At 45.3% G+C, this 19927-nt stretch overlaps 1 protein-coding gene across 1 annotated transcript; it reads left to right on the top strand.

Moving 5' to 3' along the window:
* The first annotated feature begins 1557 nt into the window (after positions 1-1557).
* On the top strand, positions 1558-19427 carry LOC128892256 (growth/differentiation factor 8). Its single transcript, XM_054152538.1, has 3 exons — positions 1558-2151; positions 17314-17929; positions 18294-19427. Exons 1-3 carry the CDS (start codon positions 1779-1781, stop codon positions 18511-18513), a joined length of 1209 nt encoding a protein of 402 aa, XP_054008513.1. The 5' UTR covers positions 1558-1778; the 3' UTR covers positions 18514-19427.
* The last annotated feature ends 500 nt before the right edge of the window (positions 19428-19927 follow it).

The following is a 19927-nucleotide window of genomic DNA, read 5'->3' as shown; positions in this document are numbered from 1 at the left end:
GGAGGTGGAGGTGGAGGTGGAGGTGGAGGTGGAGGTGGAGGTGGAGGTGGAGGTGGAGGTGGAGGTGGAGGTGGAGGTGGAGGTGGAGGTGGAGGTGGAGGTGGAGGTGGAGGTGGAGGTGGAGGTGGAGGTGGAGGTGGAGGTGGAGGGAGCTAGTCGTCGGCAATGGGTGCAGGCGGGTGTAAGTAGGTATATGTCGGCACTTACACGCGAATACGTAAGATACTACAGGAGAGAAGAGACGGAGAAAGAGACGTCGAACGTCCGCGAGGAGGAGGGAGACGAAGCTAGAGCGAAGGACCGAGAGAGAGAAGAATAAAGAAGAAGACGAAGAGGAGGAGGCCTCCGCCTCGACATATATGCGGTGAGAACGCGCGCCTCCTGACTCAGTGCTTGACAAGCCAGCAAGCTCTTAGGATCCATCGGGTTTCACCGGCACGGCACGCTTCGCCAGCTGTCTGCCACTGCCACGCGAGTCCTTTCTTCTCCTCTGCGCTGTCTTCTCCTTCCTCGCGGACCATCACCTGTGTGATTCTTCTTTTCCTTCCGGGGATCCGTTTGTTCTTGGTTTGCCGTCTTTCGCCAATTTAGCGACCTTCGAAGGGTTCGCACCGGACCGAGCTTGGGGACCCGGAGAACCCGGTCTGCCGGAAGTAATTGTTAGCACTCGGAGCGGGAAGAAAAAGGAAGATACACCTTACGGGGAAGGACCACCCCGAGAACTCGATACATTGGCAAGGTGGGGAGGTTAACCATATACAAGTATAAAGGAAACGGAGATCGACGCGATACCACCTTGCACCGGTGCCATGATACGTCACCAGGATACGTTTAGGGAGACGCACGGTGTACCGGTAAATAGTGTATCACGAGCGCGCGCGTGCCGAGATTAAAGTTCGCGCTGGAATCGGAGGTTACGAGGGTTCACCGGACCGTTTCGTTTTGAGAAGGACACCGAAAAAAGACATACAGATAAATCTCGAGAAACGGCGAGCGAGAGAGCATCGCCCCCCAAGTGCAATGTGATCTTCGGGATGTCCTTCTGTGCTTCTAGTGAGTGACTATGCTAAATGATTTTTTCGTGGTGAGCAGGGTAAACGAAGGCAGTGGACCGAACAGTGGACTCACTCTTGTCTCGAGCATACGTTTCCATCGTTGCCACGCACAGTAGACGTCGGGATATTTTCACGGGACTTTTCCTAACGGTTCGTTTTCTGGTCGAGTCCTTGGTCCGATTCGTGAATACGGGAGGGCGGCAAGGAAGGAAGCGAAACTGGATCGCGTAGATCGCGATCGTGATCGAGGCTGGTCGCCTACTCCGGGTGATGTACCGGCTCCTGGACACGGTGACGAGCTGCGCGTTCTCTGCAGACGGAAGCTTCTCGGCGAGGGTACCTTAGGATTTCGTAAAATCAAGAAGGTAGTATCGCGGGATAAGCGGCGTAAAAAGAAGCGAATAGCGGAAGAGGAGGAGCTGGAGGAGGAGGAGGAGGAGGAGGAGGAGGAGGTGGCGGAGGAGGAGGAGGAGGAAGAAGAAGAAGAAGAAGAAGAAGAAGAAGAAGAAGAAGAAGAAGAGGAAGCTAAGGCAACCGAAGCAGTCGAGGAGCCCCTAATCTACGCGAGATAAAAAAGAAGATAGTAGCTGCGGCCGGGTAGCTATCTCAGTCAGGGAAGGAACAGTGCAGGAATCGGCAAGGTGCAAGCATGAAGTCGAGCATCTGATCGTTCCCGAAGAAGGCCGATCGTAACTGATCTGACTAAGGGTGACCTTGAGCAAGATGGTCAGGAGGGCGCTGCTACTGCTCTCACTGGTCCTCCTCGGTGCCTTCGACGTTCCTGGCATCGAGAGAGCCCATGTCAGATACCTGGCGATGGCTGGTAGCACCTGTAACGCTTGCAGGATGCACGAGGAGATCAGAGCCCTCAGTCTCGAGGCCATCAAGGAACAAATTCTTAATAAACTGGGCTTGAAGCAAGCGCCGAACATGACGGGCAGAGCTCTGCCGAGAATCCCGCCAATCTCCAAGTTGATGGACATGTACGGGATGCAGGCCGATCAACCGCAATCTCTAGAGCCTGGCATCACGCACCACGAGGAGATCGACGAGTACTCCGCCAAGACGGAGAGCGTATTCGCCTTGGCACAACCACGTAAGTCTACGATTCTTTCTCTTCTTCGTCTTTCTTTCAGGAAATCGTTGTTTGTACTCTTTCGGAACAAACCGTGATACCTTGATGCACGGTACAACCTTTGCAAATAGAATAATACTTGTCGAATCGTCGTACGTGCAATTCCTCGGAAATGCTGGTTTAGATTAACGAAGTAAACAATCGTACCGCGGATGTTCGTTTACCTTCTACTTATCGAGATTTTGCTCGACGGTGAAAATTATCGCGATGCGAGCGATTAGTAAAATTTCGCAGAAACAAATTAAACAGAAAAACGATGTTTTTCGATTTGTAAGTACGTTTGGAGATAACAAATTACGATACGACGAATCATCGTACGCGGCAGCTGCCGTGTTTTTCCTTGGCAGCATCAACCGAATTAACCTTCCCAACCCGGCGATTTATCTGCGATGTCGTGTAACTGCAATTTGCAACATTGTAGTTTAAATTGAAACGCACTCGACCAGCGAATACTTCCTCCATCGAGCGGCGAAGCAAAGTTTTTACATAACTCGCGGATAAAATAGGATAGGGTAGGATGCGTCTAATAGCTGTGCAAGAAGATTTGAGTTTTTGTTCAATCTCTTTAAAGATATCGACACAGGAGTCGTTTACTGCAAGAATCGATTAACTCCACATTTTTAACAAATTTTAATTGTCAAAGCACTTGGTTGGTCGTAACATTTTCTATTTCGTCGCATTTCTCGACTTTTTCTTTTACGAAGTTAATCGATTCGTGCAATGAACGACTCACATATGTGTACATTTCCTTTTACATCAAACTTATCGTTATTTACGACCATAATAGCTGTCAAGATTATAAAAACTATAGAATATTAAAGCGAGATTGTATGTTAAAAGTGATTTACAGATAAAGATGGGTCCGGCTTACGTGTCGATTCGATTAAAGCAAATCAGAGTCCATCTGAAATTCGTTTCTCAGGAGGTTAAATTTGTTTCGGTTTCGCGAAAAGATGAGGCACGGATAGGATAGGACAGGACAGTGTAGGGTGCGTCTAGAGTGGCGTTCGTTCTAAATTCCCCCGATCGAACCCTTTCGTTGGACAGAAAAATATTCCGGGCTTCCTCGCTCCTTCGTGGCGGGGTTCTTGAGCAACCGGCATCGATTTGAAATTCGATCTCGCCTTCAGGCTTCGAGGGCTACTCGCGATGCGATAATGGGCCTTATTGAATCTCCATAGCTCCCCGCCAGGCAAAATTGCTTTATACATGTATAATATTGAACGGGGTGTCCGCGAGGCGAGCCGCCTCGCTTCGCGGTTAATCGTTCCGTAATTTGCGGCGATCGTTCTCTTAATTGGTCCGCACTTTGGACACCCGGTTAATAATACACTCACTTTCCATTTCGGTTCCGTGCCACGGAATTGTATAACGACACGATGCCGATAGCTGGAAGGCTGCAGGATGAGTGAGAGACGGGAACGTATGTATGCAGTTGTTAGGGTCCTTGGGGGTTCTAGTGTAGTCCATTAAAAACTAGATATTTTGGAATTTATTAACCAATCAGCGTGTGGCGTCCTCTTTTCAGAACGGGCACCTACACTCGACGTAATAAGGTCAAATTTGTTAACGTCAATCGAGTCTGTCCTTATGGTCTCGACCGATAGAGATTGATTTCGTGTTATTCATTATAAATATGATTATAGCCGTCTTAAAGAAAAAAGAATCGAAAGGAAATTGACAAAATAGCGGTACTTTGATATAATCGGTAAGAAATACTCGTATGTTAAAGGACCCACAAGGAATAAGAATACTAACAAACAAAAAAAATCTATTTTATAACTCAGAAAAAGAGGAATACACCCTAAAGGCGTGATTGTCTTGAGAGTTTTCGACGTGAACCGGGAGTAATAGTGGCGTCGTTGGAGCTTGTAACCTGTGATTAACCCCCTCTGGTCGCTCGAAAGAAATCAGGGGCTTCCCTTGAAAACAGCCGAGGATCCGATCGTACGGTCGGATGAGAGCCCGATGATTTCCGACCGATGTTATATTTAATAACCGATTTATCCGCGATCGTTGCTTGACAGGACACGCACGGTGTACATGACGGGCCTATTTTACGCTATATTCTCTAAGGTGTCTCGCATCGTGTGATTACAAGTGGACGGATAAGTTACAAGCGTGTCGTGACTTTCGTGAGCTTTTGTACCATCGCGTAATTGCACGGCCATTGTCGGTAAACCCGCGGCGATCTTTGGCTGATGAACGAGTAGTTATTTTGAATAATCATTATTTATTATAGTGGTTCCATAGTCATACTTGACAGTGTACGCATACTATTCTCTTGTGGGATCAATTAATTGTTCAAGTATATCTGGGAGCAATAATTACGGGTTAAATGTGTTTGAGTTTCGAAAGTTCCGTCTGTGATCTCGTTATCGGTTAGATTAGCTGAAAAGATGCAAATAAAAATAAACAGCCGATAGCAAGGTCGGCGTTTATCATCCGACGAGTGTCTCATAGTAAATCGCGAGAAGCGTGCGGCTCCGTTCGCAAGGTACCAAGCACCGGTGTCGAAATCTGTAAAGCAAAGAACAGGAGGGAATCGTGGTAACACGAAGGGAACGGGACGAAAGGCGAACAAGCATCAAATTCGTTCAGGGTTATCGCCTTGGGCGACCTATATCGCTCTTCGAACGCCTCTAAAACTCTAAACCCGTTGCAGGAAGATCTCTTGGTATTTCGCTCGCGCCAATTTTTTTCCCTCTCATTTTCCTCCCATCTTTTCGGCCGCCTACCTTTTCTATACTCTGCTTTCTCCATATGCGTGCATAGCTTGCCAATTCCTGCTCTCTTTCTCTCTTTCTCTTTCGTTCGCTTGCCTTCTGTCTACCTATCTAGTATCTCTGCTTCTGGCTGTTCGAGTCTTCCCTATCTTTCGACTCGCGTCTCTTTTTTTCTTTCGTTGCCTCTCGCGGACATCGACATTCCTCTTCTGTTCACCTAATTTTCGTTTTTTATACTGTGCCATCGAGCCAGCGATCTTTTCCACTCTTTCGTTCTCTTTTCGCTCGTCAGTTTTTACCTCGACGCCTTCCTTTTTCCCTCCCCTCACGCGTCCGTTTTCTTTCGGGCTCGGTGTAGTCTCTTTTCACGAATTCCTCTCGTCCTTTCTCCGTATTTTTCCCTCCTCCCCTATCCCGATCTCTCCTTCGTTGAAACGACCGTCGATTTTTTGTCCGTCGTCCTCGAGAGATCGATCGATCTTTGCCTCCCGGACGCCGCCGCGCCGCGCCGCGCCGCACCGCGCCGGTCGATCGCCTCGCTCTCGACGCGTATACGCGTTCGGTGCACGAGCTTGTATCGTTGTATCGTATAAAACCACCAACCGTTTGCTATTGTTTCTGTCGAATCCTCAACTTTCGATTATCGTTGAATCGACGAGCACGTAGTCGCAGAAGAAATGCCAATTGGATGAACAAAGTTTAGTCGTCTTTCGAGGGGTTTTACGCCACATTAACACTAGATTTACCAAGCACACGTTCTCATAGGCTGACGAGATAACTCTTTGAGCCAGGCACACGATTATAAAACGAACAGAAGAACAGTGTCAACTTGCTAACACCTTTTCAATTGTATATGTTTACTGATTCTACTTATTGTACTTTTAGCGTTAGTTAATATGTACTATTGCCACACGAATGAAAAACTTTAAATAAAATGGGAAAGTTCAGCATAACGTGGAATAGTAAATAGTAGTTTATATTTAGTAAAAAAATTACAGAAAGAGAGGGTGATTCCACTTTTTCGTGACACTCGTAGCACATATATACGTATATCACATATTAACGCGAAAAATTCCTCGTTAAATTCATATTTATTTTGATTGTAAAATGAGTTGAACGTGTCATTTGAATATCAATTGCACATCAAAATAGATACTTTAATAAGCATCTTGTTTCATAGTCGAGATTTTTGGAAAGAAATTCTCGCAGGAGAAAATCGTTATGCTGTGTTTTCGGGTGTATTTTTGGACGAGGAATCGTTCTCTCCTCGGTCGGACCTCGAATCACGCGACACTACGTGTATACACACGAATTTCCAAGTACACACGAACGACGAACCGGCCTCGATCCGCTTCGAAGGTCACGGCCAGTGCACAGCCTAGGTCAGGCCCATCGCTCATTATCGCGTTAAAGCTGTCTCTGGAGGTGACAGGCTGCTGTTAGAACTCCCATAATTTTGGACGGGACCGTGGCTGGTCGTTTCGGTGTGGTTTAGTCACGACTATCGTATCTACCGTTTGTTATTCGACCTCGTCCTTATCGTGGGCGGACCTCGTCGTGTCGTTTCAAGTCTCGCTACATAATAATAATCAGTTGTTCGGTTAGTTGTTGTCAGCGTCGTTTGCTCGCCTAATCGTACTATTTTTCTGTTCATTTTAGAAGGTAAGCATCTGCGTAATGGTGTCGTTCGCGTCATGCATTTGCCGCCGCTGATGAACGTCTGCGTAATTTTTCGTAGCTGGTTATCGCTGACATTGATCCGTGATATTTTGTATTTATTCATGTATTTGATTGAACTTGAAAATTTGCAAGAATTGAGATGGTATCGTAAAATGCCACCATTCTTATCTTGTACGGAAAAATACTGAAACATTGCAGAAATTGTGGGTTTTACCGTACCCTTGATCGCTATTATTAAATATTTGGACAACCAACCTGCTTAACCAAACAACAATCATTAAAAAGTAAAATGCTGTTTCTGATCGGCCAGCAAATTGGGGTGAGTAGAAACACTGCTTCAAAAATAGATACACTGGATAGTGGACTTGCTGGACTTTGCGAGTATACGAGCCTTGTATGATCGATCGTTAAAAGTGATCGCTGCTTTTACGTATTTTCGGCTATAATTTCATCTATACTGGCACGTCCATTATCAGCGCTGGTAAGGAGGCATGACAGTTGGCACAAGGGAATAGATTTCTGACGTTGATCGCTCTATATTTCAGGAAACACAGTACAGATATCAGTTACGAAATGAAAGCGATACGTATAAACAGTGTATATAATTCTGGGAAGATTCATAATACAGAAATTCCTTATATCGTTTTAGTAATCGTAGCTTTTTCTGTAGGCTTTTCTGATTCTGTAAGTAGGCTGTTCCATAACTGGTAGCTAAGGGATAGCGATATGGTTATTTAACGCGAAAGAATGAACCGAAAGTATAGAATAAAATTTGTTGGTAGGAGACTTTAGATAGATTTTTATCGAGTACACCATTCCCATTCGATACACAACGTCCATTCCTTAAACAGGTTATTTTATTAATCTACGCTTGATGTGTCACCAGCTTAAAAATAGATCTAAATGTTGGCTATTTCGCTGTTTGAAATCTGACAATCAAGCGAAATCCATCGAATCAAGCCAGACGAGTATTTCAGAGAGAAGAAATCTCAAGTTAATAACATGTTACCACAAGAGAATAAAATTGATATCGAGTAATTTTTGGTCAGCCTTCCTAACTTAAAAGTCCTGATCTAACCCTACTCGTGATTTCTTCGATGATCACTCATTCTTCCTCTCTGCGATGCATGTGCATTCAAAGAAATTCAAAGTCGTTTTTCTGAAAAAACCACGAAATGTTCTTCATTTTCAGTTCATTTTCTTACACGGAGTAACCATATTCCTATTTGGATCACCAGTTACCGGACACCCTGTATATCCTCGCTAATTTTACACAGCTCTCAGTCGCTTTCCAACTTTCGAATTATCTCGTATTTCGTTTCGGTAATTAACACTGTGACGCGTTTACACTTTTACGCAGTTGGAGTTGGTTCCTAGCGTTTTCTTGCGAGGTGGAATGTATCAGGTGTACCAATGAATTCTGTGTATTTACATTCGTACATTTATAACTCTAGTTTAAGTAGACATATTTACTCGTAATTCTGTTACGTTACAGTAGTACCAATCTTCGTAGCCATGAAACACACGGATTGCTTCTACATTTTATTTGGAATTTTTGACCAAGGGAAAATGAACATTTCTACGATTTATGTTTAGAAACAAATGGTATTATTTAAGTTCGACACAGAACTCATTTCTACGTGTAATACAATAAACCGTTCGGATAACGGGGGCTCCGCCGCCGCCGTTTTATTTCTTCTTCGAGGTAGTCTCGAGTGTACCTGCCTTGGCGAAATTAATAAATCTGTAATGGATATACAAGCCGTTGAATAATGACAGTGCAGATAGTGGCACTGCGGTCAGCATACTCGCAGACAGGCGCCGTGCCATCAGTGATTCTCATCTTCCACGATACTTGTTGTTCTCTCCTCTGAATTTCTTCTTCTTCCTCCACTTGGTTCATGGAATGCGTGCTACAAAACGAAACGGAGTCACATCTGAGTATAGACTCGAAAAAAGCATGACAGAAATTGTTCTCTTGTATATGGTACAGGTGACAATGACGCTGAACGTTTTTCCGCTAAAAATACATCATTGAACGAATCGTCGTTAAATTTTAATGAAAGAACGTCAATAGCTTAATGGTATATCGCTATCGATAGCAGTTGCGTGTTTTTTTCCGATTTTCTTTTTCAAGGCATTTGCTGCTTGGCACTCCTGAATTGGCAAGTGAAAGAAAAATGAAAGTTGAATGGATTTCGATAAGAAATGAATCAATTTTTGTTATAATTACGAGGAAAATAGGTTTCTACGTCGACATGCGATTTAATAGTAGGGACGATGCAATATTAAAATGCAGAGATTGTCACTGTTTAGTTATTAATAGGCTGCGGACATTTATGCAAATTCATATTTTTATACACACAAATGAAGAATAGAAACATAAATTAAAGTATATGTCATCTTCTAAACGCTATAACGTGCATTTCATATAACATATATCCTTGTATTTTTACATTCGTTATACGTGCATAAATATCGATAATTAGCGATGATATTTGAATCGATATCGATATCGTTTCAAATATCGCTTCGCGATACGCGTAGTTTTGCAATGAGTTGCATTTCGAAGGGAGGATGACGGACGTGCTCCAGAGTGCGATCGCAAGAAAGAACGGTGCGCGATCGTGGAAGATATTTTGTCGATGATCTAGTTCGACCGCCCTGTCGATAGATCCGTGTGTGTAGTATATCTGATTGATCTGGTCAGTAGCGCCGATCCAGAAAACCAGTTTGTCGTGTTCCTGGCTCTCTCGGAGGTATTAACAGTCGCGAATATCGGTGCTGCGTTGCAACGCGAACGCATTTAAGGACTACTAGAGTTACATAACAATTCGATGGCTATTATCGCTGGTTGGACGTGTACCTACAATATTAGATCGATCGTATCGCGTTACAGCTACCTTCACGCATGATTCTCATCTGATTCGGGCGCCGCGCCGCGCCGCACCGGGAATATTATTCCCCCCGTTCGGTGACATCATCGAGTTTCCCGCACTTCCTCGTGCGAGAATGTTGTCTCTGATACTCGTGGAAAATGTGAACGAAAAGCAAACCAAAGATCTTTTACTATATTACTAATATTGTCTATAGTTGACTTGTAATTACTCTGAATATTAAAAGTTTTCTTAATTCTTTTAGCTTCGATCGCGCGATTCGCCTCGATAAGAAGTCACTTTGATCTCGAGCGTTGCGCGAATGGAAATGGACGTCGTCGTTATCGCTGATAATTGTCTCAAGTACGTTTATTTCGTGGCGCATACACGCACGGACGCGCTGGAGAACGATGGGGTGCAAGAAGAGGCGTTCCTACGTGTTTTTCTGTCTCTTTTTCCTAGCCCGTTTCGAAGGGGGCGCTTGTTCGCGAACGCACGCGATGCTATACAATACCGCGGGGGTACGCGCGTACGGTAGACCCTTTCGGACGGAGAAAAAGAAAGGAGAGGAAGGGAGACGCGTGACCCAAATGCGAATTTTATCGAGTTACGCTGTTATACTGTCCAAGTGCAGTCGCAATTGCAGGGCGGCTTCGTCACGCGATGCAAATTACTCGAGGGCGGCAGTTTTTACGTCCGGTGGTGTGCCGTGAACGTAGCCCAAACGGACTCTTGGCTCGACTGGGACCCTTTCAGCTCGGACTTTACGCGGAAAGCGCGCTTTCGCTGAACGAGTACCGGAAATACGATAAGTGCTTGTAGATATACGCCGCGCGACGTTGGCTGTCGGCGGTACGGATGTTTTTCCTCGGCGAATTAAACTTAATCATCGATTGCACAGCCGATTAACGTCCGCTTCTATATCTCACAAGAACCAATTTCGCTAACTGTTTTACTGGCAGCTCGCACGTAACCGAGGTGTTTCAGCTTTCGTGCGAAACGAGTCGTTCGACGACGACGCACACGTCCAATGGACAGCGATGGGATCGAGTTCGACACGTAGAGTTAACTATTGCTCGATTCAGGGCTCGATTTCGGAGGATGATTTCACATAGAATGCGTACAGGCTGGGTCAAGTACATGTGGCAAATCATAACGTTACGAGTGAATTTGGAGAAAAATGTTAAAGGAAAAAAACGATTGGCTCAAAGAGTACTATATTTGTAGGATATGTATTTTTTCCAAGTATAAATTACTTTTTTTTTAATAGAAATTCTATACAAGTGTTCGCATCGAATCCTTTTGTCATGCTCAAACGTTTCGTGGCAAAGTTGTAAACAGTTGGCATGTACACCGATAACACTGAAATGTGTAACAACAACGACAGATCACGTTAATCGTGTATATAATGAAAACAGTGAAAAAACGTTGTAGAAAATGCGTAGAAAGTAACGGAGAAGCATATAAAGTATGAAGCGTACAAAGTTGCAAAAAAGTGTAATTATTAACGTACCTACTCGATGCTCGTAGAATCGTTGAGAATCGAGTAATTTACCTCGAAGGTTGCAGCGCACGCGCAACTTTGAGAAACTATGTATGAATGCAAAATTAATCAACGCTAAGTGTGCACTGTGCATACAACATGTAGAATTTTCCGCGATCACAGTTTCTTACAAATGAGAATAAAAAATTGATATTAAAGATACAGGCTGTATGGAATTTGAAAAAGTGAAATTTTAAACCGACCAGAATCCGTTATCTAAAGAAACCCAAAATCTATTACGTTACTTGCATGTAAATCTTCGTTTTTACATGTCTACTAATTACGTGATGGTACCAAGCTCTTTATGTAAAACATGCGAGTAATTATGTACGTTGAAGTGGAAATCTACGATGCAACTGCACGACTGGTTCTGCAAGAATTATTATGGCGCTTCGGAGAGACGAAAGTGTGGCTACTATGTACGGTACTAATGCGCAATCATGTTGCAATTGTAGCAGCAACGTTTTAATGTACGAATGTGGTGTTGATATCTCTCGTATCTTCTTCGGAGCATCGTCAATGAATATCTGACATATCTCGTTCGTTGGATTAACAAATAAAAAATAAATATTGCCAATCTGTATCTAAAATTTTGCGAAATCAACAAATGTCATAGTGTTGAAACTAAAAGACTTTGTTACTAACTTATTCCCGTTTAATTATCAGAATTTGTATTATACCTGTGTGACACGTTTTCCAACATGTTCTACTTCTTCGTACAAAATTTCATTTGCATATATTCACAAATGAAATTTTTAAAGAGTAAATCAGAAACTTAATTAGCAGACTCTCTTCCCACCACTGGATCAATCCATCAATGAAAAGGTGAAGATAATCTACTTGCAATATTTTATTAATCGCACTTGTTTCATCGAGAAAGATCTCGTACCTTTCCAACACGGGTTCTCCAGTTTCTTCGTTTTCACGATTACTAATCTCGCGTTATCTCGTTCAGGTTTAAGTACTGTAAAGAGACGTCAGTATCTCGACGTTCGATATACATACGAGTATATCTTGTTTGCATTAGGATTCGGACGTCGCCCTGTCGAGAATCGATACTACCTACCTGCGACGCGACTGCTCGATCCCCTCGTCGTCGATGATCGCACGATTTCGCGTTTTCCGTGTGTTTCACTGATCGCGAAACGAAGAAAAAAGAGAGGAAATAAAAAGAAAAACGACGTTGAATCGAAAAAGAAATTCGTGTCCTTGGCGTGAGAGATTCGCGATCGGTCGTTCACCTCGGCAGGTATCCGAGCTGAGGATTGTTGGCGCAATTAAGTATTCCCAAGTCGAAGTCAGAGGGTACGTTATCGAGCGAGTTTCGACGGAACGAGAGACGGGACAGGGTGGGATGAGCCGAGACGGAGATACGGGAGTGCATTACAACATTAATTTCGGGGTTCAACGCTCTTCGTGGGTAGGTATAGGTACAGCTAGGCTCACGCAAACTTCTACCCTCCATGTCTCCTCGCGATCGTACAAAATGGATAGACAAGTCTACCTTGCTTTCGTTTCTTCGAATCTCTCGCCTGACCCTTCCCGTTTCATCGATCACTGCGGATTCCTCGAGTTGCCCTTCTTTCTTTCTTTATACAAACGGCAAGAATTCGTTAATATTCTGATTATACAGATGATGTCAGATTATAAGTAAACTGCGGATTTTATGAATTTATTATACAGCCGAATATGGGAAATACGAGCATATACTAAACATAACAAAAAGTAAATATTACAATTATCATATTATTATATTACTTATTAATTATTATATATTATTAATGCATGGATTATTGATGCACTCTTCTGTTTAATTTGATGCGTTCAAAAGAAAAGCTCAAGGCGCACTAATAGACTTTTGAAATCAGTCGAAAAATAAATAAAATCAAATAGCTCTATATATAGCGAAACGTGAAACAGAAGTAAAGGCACGGTGTACAGTCGCGTGCTGATATACAGTTTTGTACAGCTCTCCCTACCTTCTGTGGTTCAAGTTTTGAATCGTCGCGGGTACACCCACGATCGTACAGAGGTGTACACCTCCGGTGTACACGGTGTCCCGGCGATTTCGGTATTAAATTTCGACGTGTTAGTCGGACACGCGTTTAGCCGTGTGTCATGTGCCACTGGTAGACGATTTGTCGCGCGATATTTTTAAACGTCGTCGCCCTTAGAGCGGCCGTTGCTGCGGCGAAGAGTGAAAGAACCGTGTGATAGCGGCGAAAAGTGCAATCGAGGATACGTTGGACGGGACGAGGGGACGAGGGAACGGGGGGTCCGTCCCGTATCAATTATTTCTTCATTTATTTATAGGCAGGGCCACGACACCGCGGTATCACCGTTGTTTTCCATGATTTCCACTCGCTGAGACCTCCCGTCTTCGTTTTCCCTTTTATTCCTCGCTCGCCGCCAAGTACGGCGCGAGTTTCCATCTTCACCCTTCCAATTTCCAACGAATCGTACGCGCTCGATCGAGCATCGATTATCGAGACACGTGTCGCAATGGGAACTTCCAGTTTGGTGAAGCAACACATGCACGGCCGTTTTTACCGGTTATGTTGCAAATCTGTTGAAATGTCTGTAAGGTGTACGTGGACACTTTTAAATAAATACACGGCTTAAAGTCTGGCTGAAAGGCAATATTAGCCTGGCAGTGAACGTGTTAATGGTCATTCATGAACATATTTGTAATAAAGAGAATATGTTATTTCTAGACTCTCCTTTTCAGGGTAGGAGTAACGTGAAATTTCGAGTACGCCCAGTCTCGGATTAAAATTTAGTAGGCTCCCGGATTGCAACTATAGTATTTCCAGGCCTCCAATAACATTTCCAAAAGAAAAGTTTAACTTAACATTACAAGGCTCGAAACAACTACCAAATCAAACATTTGCTCCGTAAAATTGTTCTCGAGACCATTGTTTTTTTAGTATCGTAACAGCGAATCGGTTCAATTATTAATTCATCTCCGAAAAAGTCTCGAATACACTTTCCAAACTCTATGCGTTCATTTTTAGAGCCACTTGGGGAAAAAATATTAGATTCAAGGGCAGTGTCACTTAACCCTCTTCGTATCCTTTAATTATTCAATTCCACGAAGCAAACACCCAAAATACGAAGCTCGAAAAATCATATGGGCGTGAAACTAGAAAACGTTTCTACCGTATGGTCGAGCAATGCGAGTGACCTCCGTTCGCTAAAACTATATTTATCTCTACGCGGCGAAGCACGATGTACTTGGTGTGCTTTAGCTTTATTGTCTCTCTCTTCTCTCCTCCGACAGGAGCCTTTTTTTATCTCTTTTTCGTTCGCGGCCAGCCTCTTTCTTCCTCTGTCGCGCTCCTTCTACGCATTTATTTGTGTCTGCTCTCGTCACCGGATTTAAAATCCGCGCTTCTCGCCGCCACGTGTTTCGAGCCGGCTAAGTTCGCCCCGAAGACGCGTCAGAGGACAGAATTCTGAGAACAAAGATGCACCGAGAGACAACAGGATCCGTGAATCACTCTAGGCTTGCGTTTCGACCGTCTTTCGTTACGTCCTAAGTGGATGTCGCGCGCCGCGCCGCGCCGGCTAAATTGTTGTCGATAGGTCGCGCAACGGTGCCCATATTGTCCAGGTATTATTTCCCGATTTACGTCTGCCGGTTAGCTCATAGATCTAAAATTTTGGAAATTATCAATATTTGTGAATTTCGCCACGTTCAAAAATCCAACTAGTTCTAATTTCAAACATCTGCGAGAAATTTGACGTTGCCCCAATCCATGTCTCATCGATATGGATGTGTTCCTAGCTTCCTTATTATCGCATTAGTGGTTGGATGATGACGATTTCGTCGCAGCGCGACATCCAATTAGGACGTGACAACTGTAATCGCGATCATTTTCGATGACAACGTTCCAGCCCGTCGACAAGATAGGCTTCCCTTATAGCCTCGAGTCAGACACGCATTTTTTCCTTTCATTAGCTAAATCCAGATGCAGTGGTTTTCCTGGTCGCAGGGTTAAATGCGGTTTCAAAGATCTCCCGCCAGACGGTCGGTAGCCGCGTCTGGACGAAAATAAAGTTGCCATCTTTCTGTCTCGCCGTTCTTTCTATCCACGTTTTTCAACCCATGTGTGTCTTGTCATCTGTGGTTTCACCCGCGAATACCGTCTCTACATTGATGCGCGAACACCGACGAGCGTAAACCGCAATTAGCTCTAGGATTAAGATTGATGTGCGCCGGAATATCGACTGAAGACTCCACTTTTAGTGCACTCGGGAGGTGCAGGGACGTTTGAGGAGTTGGTAAAGTTTGTTATATACATTCGTACAAAACAATCCTCGTAATACCTAATTTAAAAAAAGCAGTCGCCGCACACGTTTTTCTCACGCGCAATAATCGCGAGTCGACCTGACGAAAGAATTATGCAAATCTGTATCTCGGTCGCGTGCACGTTCGTTCGCGATAGCGCGCGGTCATCTCTGCGTTGCCTCAAACGTTTCTATCGGCCTGTGTCAGCTTTATCGTCCATGTTTCTTCGACTCCGTTCCACGTTTCGTCGATAACCGAGCGGGCAAAGCAGCTTTTACGGTGAATTGGCGGGAAGATCGCGGAAAACCGGCGGCGAAGTCGAGCGAACACGAAGGCAAAGCGCGCAACGGTTAATTCGATTAAGTTTGTCTTCTTTAAATTGATTATCGACCGACAGCCACGTAGACCGCGAGCTGGCGCATGCCATGAATTAACGCGAACGTGACTGGTCGACGGTGGAATTTCGGAGAAAAAGAAAACGGCTCGACTCGCGGTGGAAAGACGCGCGTCGCGTCGCGTCGCGCCGCTCCGTTCCGGGACTTGACGTAATTAGCCGCGATAAATTGAATTAAACGAGGGGATTTGGATCATTCGAGGACTGGGTAATTGCTCATTTCCATGGATCTACCCCGATCGCGAGGAATCGAAGCAGAAATCGCCTCGGATTCGAGCGACGTGTCTCACGATAGGTATAGGAGACCTTCCGATAAGTAATTATCTTTGGGACGTCGACGGAAATAAGACGTGCACGCGGTTGGCAGGTAGCAAGTATGACAGTGACATTGATAACGAGACCTACGCTTGATTTCGAAGCGTTACATTGACGGTGTGACGGGGTGTAACGTAATAATTAAACGAGCTTTCAGTTCGGGGATCGTGAGCAATTAGCCGACGCCGCCGCGCGTATGCCGAACGAGGTTGCTGTCTCGCGAGCATCCTATCCTTGACGTTCACCGCGGGTAAATCGCTCCTGTGTCTTTTGCTATCAGTTATGGCATGGTTGCCTTCCGCGAAAAACCTCGTGGTCGGGAGAAAAAAATAGTCGCGCGACATTTGGTCGCTGGAAAAGGCACCGTGGCGGTCCCGACGAGTTCGAAGAAGTCGTTGAATCCAGTCGAATACCGGGACGCGTTTCGAGTTTAGAAGAGGCGGACAAAGTCGCGATCCCCGGAGGTCAATCGATCGAACGAGGCACCGCGGTGGCCGCTGATTGATCGTCCGAGGAAAAACGTAGTAGTCCGCGTAACGGTACGATTTGAAGGTGGCTTTACCCTTCATGGAAGCGGTCTCAGCGAGGCGATGGCCTGAATAGAGCCGGGGCTAACGTGCTTCGCTACGCGTATATAAATCTGCTTGGCTGTTTTTCCACCTCTCTCTCTCTCTCTCTCTCTCTCTCTCTGTTTCTTTTCTCTGTTTCCTTGTTGCTGCGCCGATCGTCGATCGCGACGACGTAGGTCGGGTTGAACGGTGGCCATCGCCGTCGTCTTCGTCGTCGATCGGGGTAAATGTCGGACGCACGTGCGCGCAAGAGCAGATCCAACCGACGTCTTTGTGGTTCTCTCGGTCAGCAAGAAACTCGACGGCTACTTCTCTCCGGTTGTTCTTGATTTATTGCCAATCGCGGAGCACGAAGACGCCGCCGCCGCCGCCGCCGCCGCGCCGCGCCGCGGCGGTGGAGCGATCGTGGAGACTCTCTTCTCCGTTGTCGATCCCACGAGATTTTTACTCGTCCAGCTATCTGGCCGAGCTTCTCGATTTCGTTTGGGGTTTATCCATCGGTTTCGTTGTTTTAAGCTTCGTCGATAAGAAAAGATTCTTGCCTCGCGAGAGATTAGAGTTAAACGAGGCTTCGAGTATCTTAATAATGGGGGAGTCGAGAGTGAACTTAAACGAATTTAACTTATTGTTAAATTAGTCGATAGTTTAATATTTAGAATTATTTGGCTGAATGTTGATTTTCGTATGAGTATGCCAACTTCAACGAATTCACGTCTCTGTTGGTTGCAGATCAGAGGCTGAGGCACTCAAAGGGCAGCCTCGACGTTCTCTACTTCAAATTCTCCGACAAAGTGGTCCAGCATCGCGTGACTAGGGCGGAGCTATCCCTCTGGATATGGGGTACGGGCCAGGGTGGCGCAGAGCTGGACGATCCGGGGGATGCGGAGGGCTTGGATAGTTACGAAGACGGTCCAGTGACGATCACGTTGCAAAGGATTCTTCGCGGTGTCACAGAGACTGGTAGTCCGTTGCTGGGACCCGCGTTGACCACCAAACACCCTCGACCGATCGGTAGACGGGGTGGCTGGGTGACGATCGAGCTGAGAAGAATGGTGGCCGAATGGTTCAAGCACCCGAGGGACAATTTGGGTGTGGCCTTGAAGATCTCCGGACCCGGTGGAAATCATCGTAGGAATTCTAAGTTAGTCGAGACGAGTCCAGGGGCGGAATATGCGCCGTACCTCGAGGTGCAAACGCAGGAGCTCGACTCCAGAAGGGGGGCGAGGATCAAAAGAAACGTAGGACTTAATTGCGACGAGGCCAGCCAAGAGACCAGGTGCTGTCGATACAAGCTCACCGTAGACTTTGAGAAGTTTGGCTGGGATTGGATAATCGCGCCCAAAAAGTAAGTGTCTCTGTGATTCTAATTTATTTCTACTTGTAAAATCATCTCTGAAAAAAACATACTCGTGGTTGAACATCTTGTACACAATAATCGCTACGATTCGAGTGCCATTTTCCAGAGTTGTAGCGGTTGGGGTATAAGGAGCGAATCCGCGATTAATTCAGAATCGAAGCGAAAGTAGAACTACGATAATTCTGTATCTATCTGAACCATTGTCTAGTCAGCACCGTGTCTCGTGCGTCTGTTATCGCACGGCCGATATCGGACCAGCGAGGTTCCCATTGATGCTGGATTATCCAAGTTCTACCGCCTTTCTACAACCCAACAAACGCGTAAAGGACACGTTGCAATTTTTCTGTCGCAGGTACGACGCCAATTACTGTTCGGGCGACTGTCCAATGGCCTTTCTCCAGGCCTATCCAAATACCCACATCATTAGCCTGGCGGAACCGCCCAACAACACAGGCCCGTGTTGCGCCCCGAGGAAGCTCTCCGAGATCACGATGCTATACTTCGACAACGAGTACCAGATCGTGTTCTCGCGGTTACCAGGGATGGTCGTCGAAAGATGTGGATGTTCATAGTCCACCTTCCGGCTCGACGGGGAGCAACAACGACGCGGAGAATGTCGAGGATCTCGTTCGACCTCTCGCACGATACGCGATACTCGTGGGCGGTTGTTTTTATTTTTTTTTTATTTTTTACTCATCAAAGGACTCTCGATCGCGACGGTCGTCGATCGTCGTCTTCGTCTTCGTCGTCGTTCCGTCCTCGACGATTCCTCATTCGATAGACTGAAAGTGCCTTGTTTGGGGTGTGTTGGTGCTGCGGTGGCTCACCCATTGGGATACGACGGACGAACGTTTTCGTCCTGATAACGAGCGCAGCAGAAGGGACGGATCGGAAGATCGACCAAGATGCTTTCCGACGAGTTAACACGACAGGCACCTCGATACTGGTCCATGGTCCATGGCAAGGCGGATAGTTCCTAGAGTCTCGGTATTATTTTTAAGGTGTCGATGCGTTTGCACCTGATCTAAGAGAACGACCACGAAAGAATTATTTTTTATACGGGAGCTTGTTACATTTTTGAAAGGTTAAAAGAAAACGTCTCTTCTCTCTCTGTGTCTCTCTTTCTTTGGTGACCGTTTTTTGACAATCCCGACGTTGTCGATGAATAGAATTTTTGCGCACCGGTCGTGCAGAAACGAAAGCATTCTTCATTACGACAGTTTGCCCCTTGTACATCGATGCCTTTCCAAAAGAAAAAGAGAAAAGAAAACGAGGATGCAAAGAAAAAGCGATTCGTTTCCGGTATAGTCGTCGCGTTGATCGGTGAAAACGTGTTGGCCAAAAGATCTCGGTGTACAGTGAAATCGTTGTTTTTCAATGTTCTCCCTTTTCGATTCTTTTACAAGTCTCGTCTCCTCTCCTTACCTTCTCTATATCGCTGCACTATGTCTATGCATATACATACGTATACATAATCCCCAATCCCCCACCCCCCCACCCACCTACCCACCTCAATTCCCCAATTCTTTATTTTAGCGAAGCGTGTGAGTGCGTGTTCGAGAGTGCGTGTGAGGTTTGTGTAAATATGTCGTGCCTAGGCTGCCGTTCTATGTCGCTTCTCCTACGAATCTTTCCGAATCTTTCATTCGAAGGACCCAACGAGGACGTTACTTATATGATACAGGGTGAGTCACGGAAAACAGAACATCCGAGTGTTTTTTTTTTTTTTAGGTTTGAAGCTACGAATGATTTTGTCCAAGTTCCATTATTTTCGAGTTATCGAGGCCATTAACCCGAATTTTTGTAATAAAATTTTACATATATTTATCTATTATAAGGAATACAACACAAACGAAACACAGAAACATAGGTGATATCCATCCATAGAATCGTAACATTTTTTAGATATTTAATCAAACTGCGGAAGTGTCCACTTACTTATCAACCGAGGTGTGTATCGTTGTTCGGTCTACTGACTTCGATCTC

Source organism: Hylaeus anthracinus, unplaced genomic scaffold (genome assembly GCF_026225885.1).
Source record: "Hylaeus anthracinus isolate JK02 unplaced genomic scaffold, UHH_iyHylAnth1.0_haploid 12002, whole genome shotgun sequence".
In the NCBI taxonomy this organism is placed as follows: Eukaryota; Metazoa; Arthropoda; class Insecta; order Hymenoptera; family Colletidae; genus Hylaeus; species Hylaeus anthracinus.
This window is presented reverse-complemented; position numbering and strand designations above follow the sequence as displayed.